General features: G+C 33.3%; 1 protein-coding gene across 3 annotated transcripts in view; it reads left to right on the top strand.

Annotated features, from left to right (window-relative positions):
* Window positions 1-7,143, top strand: part of LOC106462121 — a 57,449-nt gene extending 50,306 nt beyond the window's left edge. Inside the window, exons 2-3 of one of the 3 annotated variants that reach the window (XM_022389263.1) lie at window positions 4,251-4,724; window positions 5,657-7,143. In XM_022389263.1, coding sequence (XP_022244971.1) covers window positions 4,251-4,724; window positions 5,657-6,711 — 1,529 coding nt within the window. In that variant the 3' untranslated portion in view covers window positions 6,712-7,143. Of the gene's footprint in view, window positions 1-4,250; window positions 4,725-5,640 lie in introns of all 3 variants that reach the window. The other 2 variants (XM_022389261.1, XM_022389264.1) reach the window with 2 other exon arrangements.
* Window positions 7,144-9,527: the final 2,384 nt, after the last annotated feature.

Below are 9,527 nucleotides of genomic sequence, written 5' to 3'. Positions count from 1 at the left end.
CTTTACTTGTTTTCAAATACTATACATATATTCGGAACAAGTTAAAAGTATGTACAACAAAGTATTCTCACAGGCATATCATAAACACTATTTATATACATAGGTCTCTTCTTCTTGTCAAAAGTCCACTTAGGCCTATTCAATTACTTTAGAATTTCGGTTGACAAGTCGAACTATCTTTTTTTTATTACTATTGTACTAGTATTCTGTGTGTGATTCACTTACAATTGTAGCGCAAGTTACCGTAATTCGTTTGGTCTTCTTTCTTTTGAAGATCCTCTGTTCCTTTTGTCAAAGTGTACCCAGGCTGATTCAATTACTTTAGAACCACGCTTTGATGGAATAAAATTATCCTTCTTATCTTTTTTTAAACTGTTAGTTTCACTTTAACATATTAAACGTTAGGCCTATCACCTTTGCGTACTTAACTTCACACAACTGTATTTTCTTTTCCTGTTATCTGTCCATTGTTGTCTGTCTACTGCTTACCGCTCGTCTCACGCTATTTATATCTTTATTAGCCGTCTGGCCACTTTCTATATTCTCGACACCAATAAGTTATTAACAAAACCTTCTACAATCGTCTGCTTTTAACTATTATTATAACAAAACTTAAAAATAATAAAAATAGTCACTCGCAAATATAAATTAAGCACTAATATTTAAACCAGACAGTATTTTATATCATGACAATTCGAAATGACAGAAAAGTACTTTTTTCTGTAACAATCAATATTATTTTGCATTAAATTTGTTTGGCGTTTTGGTTCTTAAATTCCATTAGGAATATATGAATTGGTGGGTTAAAAATTAAACACGCCAAGATTAATATTGACTTCCAGTAAAGTTACGTTGTTATTTTTGCATAGTATTAATAAATATTTTCTTCCAGTCACAAAGTTAAAACCATTATATGTTTTATAACCTCGACAGTTTGACTGTATTACAATATACATCGGTTATCATATTTGAACCTTCTCTCATTTATTTTAAATATAAATTCATGTACAATTCATCACTGAAATATTTATAAAACATAATATTTACATAAAGAATAACTGTGTTTTGGTTAGAATATGTAACCGAACTCTTGGAAATTGGTGCCGAAATGATTAGGCCTACAGTGTTGGAATATACAATTATCGAGTGGTCTTGGGAGATTTTTCGAGGTAAACATCGGCCAAAATCGAATAGCATAAGTCAGTAAAGTAAATGTTTTGTTAATATTCATAATGTATTAAAAGAAAAGAAGAATTTGAGTAAGAGCTCAATGATTATTTATATATGCTACAAATATATTTTCTTTTTCACCAAAGGTAAAATTGAAAAAAGAATATGTGACATAGAGGCCTGATACATTCTTCGATTGGCCATTCCCTCTGCTGTGGACTGCAGTTTCGCCTGTTCAAGGCTCATCAGCACAGCTTGGGTCAGCAAACCAAAGAACTATAAGGACTTAAAACCCATAATTATTATATACACATCACCGAGTAAAACAAAAAACAAAACAAAACACATATATGTTGATTTCTCAAACCTAATATCATGAATGGCAAGGCATGAGAAAAATGCGTTTTAAAAACCGACCCAACAAACAATATAAAGATAATATCCACTGAAGCTGAAAAACAAATTATATTTGAATAATCGAAACTGATTTGAAACTTCAAGCAGGCCATGCACATTGGGATAGTATAGTGTTCATTGTATAATAGGTTTACAAACCCAACCTTTTAAGGAACTTATAAGGAATAGAGTTAAATGTACTAGGCTATTTAGAATCATACAAAAATTGCTAAGTACATTTAATGACTTGAAGTTTCTAGGAGATTAAAACTCCCATGATTTATTTGGACTTTTGATTTTTTTTTGCCAAAAAGATTTGCATGTCCTGTAAAGGACAGCAAAGTCATGAGGAGAATAAATGACTATCGATCCTACACTCCGAGAGTTAAATTTCCTTCCCAATGCAGCATAGCTTTTCATACAGAGGATATATATATATATATAATGCCTCATTAAAAGTTGTGGTTGTTGAAACCATTATCTTTGGGAGAGTCTCTCCGTGAAATCGTACATAAATGTGTACCAAGGGTGAAACTTAGATACCGAAAATACCTCTTCTTTAAAAACTGATCAAAAATCGTTCTAATGGGAGGAGGGGAGAGAAAGAATTTCGCCAATTTTAATGGCAAATATAAAACAAAAAATGGTGCAAACATTCATTTCAGAAATAACGCAGGTAGACAAAAAGCACTGAAATCACGAGTGAGAAATTTTAATTGTCCAGACATGCATTTATAAACCACAAATAAAAGTGTTTCAAAAGCTTAATCACGAACTTAAGGATCGTGACTAAAAGTGTTTTCAATAGTCTAGATATGCAATTACGACCACGTGTAAAAGTTTTGTTAGTATTCTAGACCTGTATTTACAAACCTAGAGATAAGTTTTCATTGGTCTAAAATTATATAGATAACGAGTAAAAGTTTCTCAGTAGTCTAGGCATGAATTTATAGACCACCAGTTCAATTTACTCAGTAATTTATATATATAGAACTTGAGCAAGGCTGCTTCAAGAACTTATTCCAGAGCTTTAACGTTCATACATCAACTGTGCTTGTAAATAAATGAAAAATAGCGAACCACATAGAACAGCTGGGCCAACAATTTAAAACATTTAGTCGGTGCAAAATGTAATTACTATACAGATTTATCACGAATGCAGTATCTAATTACAGTAATTTCGCGGTTTAAAGAGTTAATGTGGAAAAAGTAATATTTTAATGTAGATAACATTTAAAGTGTCAAACTTTAATAAAGAGAGTACTATAAAGAAAATGATACCACGACCAGATAGTCTAGTAACACAAAATAACATTACCTGTTAAAAACAGGATGTTGAAAACTGTGGTGCTTACAAAGTTTTAAAAAGAGTAGTACTCACACAGAAAATTTTAAATAAAGCTGGATTATAATCCGCAAGAAGGGCGTTCCTGTTATCCACAGTATGTTACAAACTGTAGCAGTTGTACAAACACAGAAAGTTACAGAGAGTGACCAGAAAGTACTTTCACTTCGTCCATCTAATCTTAGTTATAAATGGTATTAAACTTTTGAGTTTCTACCGATTCCAACTACTGAAAAAACGTTACCTCCGCAATTACAATCTGTCAGGTTTTAATTCATAAAAGGAGAATATGATTCTCCTACTTCATTTTATATCTTGTCGTTTGAATGTCAAATCTGAAAGTCTTTTGGGTTTGATAACATATTGCAATAATAGAGATTCTACAATATCTTGTACGTATTTTCGGTTTCAAAGGAGGAGAGAGTTAGGCACAGTTTTTTGACAATTTTAATGGCAAATAAAAAAATTGGTGCAAACATTCATTTCAGAAATAACGCAGGTAGACAAAAAGCACTGAAATCACGAGAGAGAAATTTTAATTGTCTAGACATGTATTTATAAAACGCGAATGTCAAACAAACAAACAAAGTAGATCTGGAGTTTTCAACACGAACAGCACCACCTTCTGAGACTCAGCCAAGAACAGAATTGCACTGACCAAGTAATGACTTCCTCAACTGTGTCTATGCTCAAGTTAGAATACATCATTAATCTTGGTTATCAATAAAAAATACGTTGAATCCTTTGTTGAAGGCTTGATTTCTCGCATTTGGCTACCTTTACAGCATGCTAAATCGACAAACTGAAGATCATGTAGCAGAAACAGCTATGGAACATTTAGAATGCTGGCGACCAAAGGGATTTTGAGTTAGTGCAGTGGTTCTCAAACTTTTTCGTCTTCGAATCACTTCGGTGAGGCAAAAGCCCCGCCAACCACCTACCGGTCCTACCCTACCCACTTTCGCTTGCCACCGCAAAAAAAAAAAAAATACATCAGAATTGATGGGAAGAATGGAGCTGATTTTAATGTCAATTGCGTTTGTATCAGCCCGCGGACCACCAGTAAGCCTCAGACCACACTTTGAGAACCACCGAGTTAAGGAACTATTGTAGCTGTGCATTTACTTATAAAAATTTCATAGTCGAGGCATTAAAACATCTTGTTTGGCTTAAAGTTGCATCATTATAACTTAGTATTACATGATAAAATTACTTTAAACACAAACATTATCTGTGCATTTTTACTGATAAAAATCAAGGTGCTCCTGTAATTCATTATCTTATTACCTAACATCAATGTATTTTAGTGATTATATTTTTGTATTTTTAACTTATTCAGGTCTAAATAATCTGGAAGAAGAAACAGAAGATATTACTACGTCATTAGATGATGTTTTAGACTCTTCGCTGGATATTCCTTTCAGTTCTCTATCTTCTAACCCTGGGGCATCACGTTACGATAGCCCTAGTGTTACTCAGATGATCAGTTCAGTCGCAGTAAGCCAAGAGGTGTCAGTAACATTTGACGTTGGATGTACAGAAAAGATAGAACCTTACCAGAAGACATCCACTGATGTGAGATCACACCCTACAACACTCTCTAGGAGTCGTGCAGGATTTCAGCAATCTCCTTGTAGGAAACTAAGTGAAGCAATTTTCATTGGATCTGGAACAAGAGATGACAATGTGTTTTCTAGTACAGTGGTGACATCTCTGGAACCTGATTTTGGGCAGTCATCCAGAGAAGATGCAGAAGAAAAACTCAAAGAAGCAATGTCTCAAGAAAACAAGAAGTATACGTTTCCAGAACAAGGTAGGGTGGGTGTTCATGACCACCTCCTGCATTCTTATTCTGACCTTGCATGAGCAAGGTATTTGTTCACGAGCATTTCCTGCATGACATTTCTGTCTGTGCTTGGGTAGGTTGCTTGTTCATCAGCATTTTTCTTGCATGCTAATTCTGTCCTTGCATGAGTAGGTTGCTTGTTCATCAGCATTTTTCTTGCATGCTAATTCTGTCCTTGTATGAGTAGGTTTCTTGTTCATCAGCATTTTCTATATAGTAAACCTGCCTTGCATGAGTAGGTTACTTGTACATCAGCATTTTTCTTGCATGCTAATCCTGTCCTTGCATGAGTAGGTTGCTTGTTCATCAGCATTTTCTACATACTAATCTTGTCGTTGTATAAATAGATTGTTTGTTCAGTTGCATCTCCTCTGCGTGATAATTCTGCCTTTGTATGTTTAGCGTATGTTCACGAGTATTTTCTGCATGGCAATTCTATCTTTGCTTGGTTAGGGTACTTGTCCTTAATCATTTCATGCATGCTAATTCTATCTTTAAATAGGTCGTTTGCTTGTTCACGAGCATTTTCTACATGCCAATTCTGTTCTTGCTTGGTGAAGGTACTTATTCACGAGCAACTCCTGTATGGCAATTATGCCCTTGCATTTGGTAGCCTCCAAAAGATAAAAAAATGTTAAACATGATAAAAAAACAAATGTATACAGTTCAGAACTTATAAAATATGTAAAGGCAAATTAAATTTATCCAATAGTGGCAAATAAAAATAATTGAACTAGTAGCTCACGTTCATTTATATCTTTGGATTTCATGCCAGTAAGTTGCTGAATAGTAATTGTTTCCAAACAATAAAATTAAAGTATTCTAAAAATCTATGTATAAATAACCAGCTTTTTTGGCTTTTCTCAATCATATTTGTTCCAAGAACTCTATTTCTACAGAAGAAGACAAAACTGGAGACCAGCAAGTTTATAATATCTTTAAATTTACCCCAACACTTCCAGACACACGTCATGGTTTCCCGGAGTCAAACCATAACACCGAAGAAACATCAGTTTTGTCACACATGGATGATACTCAATATGAGTCATCTCAGCATCAAGTATCAATTACATGCAACCGTTCCAAATGTACCAAGACCTTGCCCGCAGAAGAAGCACAAACGAAGTTTCGCATGTGTCCTAACTGTTATACTTACTATTGTAGCAGGCATTGTCGTAAGCTTGACTGGGAGCGTCATAAAAACCAGTGTCCTTACACAAAAGTCGGTAATTTGTGTCAAAAAGTTCTAATCAAAGTTCGACAAGACCCAGTTTCCAGACGGAATCTATCTGTGTGTGCAAGAAGAGGATATTTGTCTCGAGGGCGAGGAGCTGTCAAACTAGTATTCTACAATACAGAAGGTGCCTTAGACTTTATGTGTAAAGGTTGGGAATCAATTCGCAGGCAGAACGTTTATGTCCCTCTAGGTGATCTCCTGCCTCAAGAAATGGGAGCGGATATGTATACCCACGTCCGATCCCTCTGTGACCACTACAACCCAGCAAAGAAGTTTGTTCTTCTAGTAGCCGTACGTGTAACTCAAGACGTATCGAGTGTGGCTGGTGCTGTTGTAGAGCGAGAAATAATTATACGGGGAACCAAGGTGAGACTAGCTCCACCACTACCAGAAGATGACGTCCAAACGGTGATATTAACGTTAGCTAAAGACCCCGGATCTGACGTAACTGAGCGACTCCAACAATGTTTAGCAATGGAACATCACCTACAAGAAAGAGGAATCAACTTAGCAACAGAATTCCCTGACATGTATGCCAAAATTAGAATCTTCGTAGAGAAAGGAAATCCATTTCTACCCTTCAGCATGTTCCTCACTGATCAGAAAACAGCCAAGATGTTTATGTGTATAATCCTACCTTGGGCTGATGCTGATATCATTCAAAACATTTCAGCCAAGGCAGCTGTCACTACATCCAGGCAACTCTGGATGCTATAATTCTACTAGTTGCCATAATTTTTGGAGAAGTCTCAGTCTCTAGTTGCGAATTCCCTTTCCTTTACGTTTCGTTTAGATTCTTAATGTTGCATGTTAAGTTAGGAACTGGGTTATGAACTGAATTATTGTGAAACTATTCTAGCGAATGACGTTTAACTAAGCAACGGGTTAAATGGAAAAGAAAGGAAAAGAAAATTTGATATTTGTTGGCAACTTTTAATAAGTATTAAAGCGTTGGTGACTGTACATTCCATAAACTCCAGTTATACACTTGCAAATGATGTGTTTTATCGCTAGTGGTTATAATAGATTGTGGAAAATTTTAGCTTCAAGAAGGATAGGAAATAATTACATGGGCCTGCGATGATTTTATTGTCTTGAAATTTTTACATGTTCTGCAGTAATTCATATACGCTGAATCCGAAAATGATATCCATTTTTCTCCATCACTTACAGATTTTTCACAAAACGTCATAATTCAATACATAAAAGAAAGACCACAACACACAGTTTTGAGACTAAAAGACGTAGATTTCACAAAAAAAAATCAGGATGAATGAGGATGCATATTTGTTTGACAACAGTGTTCTTCCCCTTTCTTCAGTTTGTTTGCATTTTTGTTAACAAACACAATAATACAACATGTTCATTTGGTAAACGAAATAATAATTTGATCTAAGTAAAAGTTTTCTTCTTCCTGATTTGTAAAAAAATCCTTACGTGATACAAAAAAGTATATTATTTTCGAAATCTGCGTAGCTGGATTATGGAAAATCCGTTATTAAAATCAAAACAACTTTTATGAAGTTTAAATTTGCAGGCCTGTGTTACTATTAAATGATCAAAACTGCATCAGATTATTAGAGCATATACTAATTTTGATTGATATTAGAATAAACTAAGTCTTTAGAGTTTATAACCTCTTTTGTGTTTTTGTGCGCCCAACCTCTCTTTTTTGTGTGTGTTTTTATGATTGAATTTTATTATGAACTTCGATTTTTTTTGTCTCAAGTATATTATTCAGAAATCGGTGTTGTTTCTTCATTAATTTTAGTTGAGTAAAGTTTTTTTTTTAAATTTCAGGTTTCTTTTGTTGCTTGAACCAATTTACTATTGATTTTTTAACTCAGTTTCGTTTTTTTTATATAATATTTCTATATAAATATATTTGTGATTAATTTATCAATAAATAGCAGACGTTATTAAAAATGATTTAAATTTAAAATCCATTAAACTATCCAGTGATTTGAAAAAACACACAATAATTTTGAAAATATGCTTTTATAATGATTGATTCATTTTACAACTATTCACAGAAGAATATTAATAACTACACTATTTGAAGAAAAATTAACCATAATATTCATTATTGTTTGATATGAAACTTTGAGGTAATATAATAAGTTGTGAGCCATGGCTTGTTTACTTGAGCTTGGGAAGGCAACAACTAACTGAATTTATAGTAAGTTCTTGAAGTATAACGTTTTAAATCCTAAATATCTCAATGTGATAGTGTTGGTCTGAAAAAATTATAATTTCAGCATATATAGATAGAGAGAAAGATATATATATATATATAATAGAAAATATAGTTATTTTAGACGCTGAGTACGTGTAACAATGCCTTATTTGAAAATTCAGTATTTGTATATAGAAAATTAAAGAAATGAATAAATGTTATTCTATGAAATTTTGTTTTATCTTGAAAATACTTGCTTGTATAAATTACTTATTGTTTGTTTGTTGATTTCGGATATTCGTACAAAACTAGACAAGGGCTAATCATCCTTAATTTTGAACAGGTAGTTTAGAGGGAAGGCAGTTAGTCAACAGCATCCACCCTCAGATCTTGAGCTACTCTAATTTAAAAGTGTGATTTGACCGTCACTCTTATATCGCATCGACAGCTCGAAAGTGCGGACAGCAATTTTGCAGCAACGGAACACGAACACATAAATTCACAGTCGGGCACGCTAACGCTAGAACACGCCCGATCTCATTATTTATTGTACCAAAGTGTTCCGAAACAAACTCTTCGTTGTTTATCTCATTTATGAAGAATAGTATATATCTTATTATAATATGTCATTTGAATTTCAAAATTTCATTAGGATTAGACACGGTGTTTGAAAAGTCTGGAACCATAAGCACTTCAACGATTTTACAGAAAGTGTTCCACATGCTGTTCTTGTAATTCAAACAAGTTTGGATCAATAGCAGGATTAATTCGACTTTCTCGTGCTTTGACAGCACCATAATCAGTCACGTATCTGAAATTAAGAAAATCTGCAAATCACCTGTGGTTTCTAGCCTAAGATGTTTTTATTGACTTGCACCGATTTTGTTGGTTTGCTACACGCCCTGTCTTTCTGCAGTATAAACACAATTGGTGATAATGGTCGTTCTTGTAGTAAAACACAAATGATTAGTTATTTTATACTTTATCGTGTTTATTAAAAAAAATTAACAATATAACTAAGGAATCATTTCATTATTAGCTATGCTATATCACATTTAAAGTGATTGATCTTAAAGAAAAATACATACCTTATTGTGAATTTAATATCGGGTTTTTAATAACAATTACTTTACCGGTACAGATATATTTCAACTATGTGAAACTTTCAACATATTAGTTTATAAAATAAAAATAGATATTATGTCTTGATATGTACAGGCGTTTAATAGTAAAAAACTTAGACACTGACTTGTACATTTTCATGAACATCTAACTTCAATCGTGCCAAAACGTTTTCCACCATATTAAATATTAAATAAACATTAAAATAAATATTAAAATAAAATATTAAATCATA

This window comes from Limulus polyphemus, unplaced genomic scaffold, assembly GCF_000517525.1.
Source record: "Limulus polyphemus unplaced genomic scaffold, Limulus_polyphemus-2.1.2 Scaffold1098, whole genome shotgun sequence".
In the NCBI taxonomy this organism is placed as follows: Eukaryota; Metazoa; Arthropoda; class Merostomata; order Xiphosura; family Limulidae; genus Limulus; species Limulus polyphemus.
The sequence above is the reverse complement of the archived record's forward strand: the minus strand, read 5'-3'. Positions and strand labels throughout refer to the sequence as shown.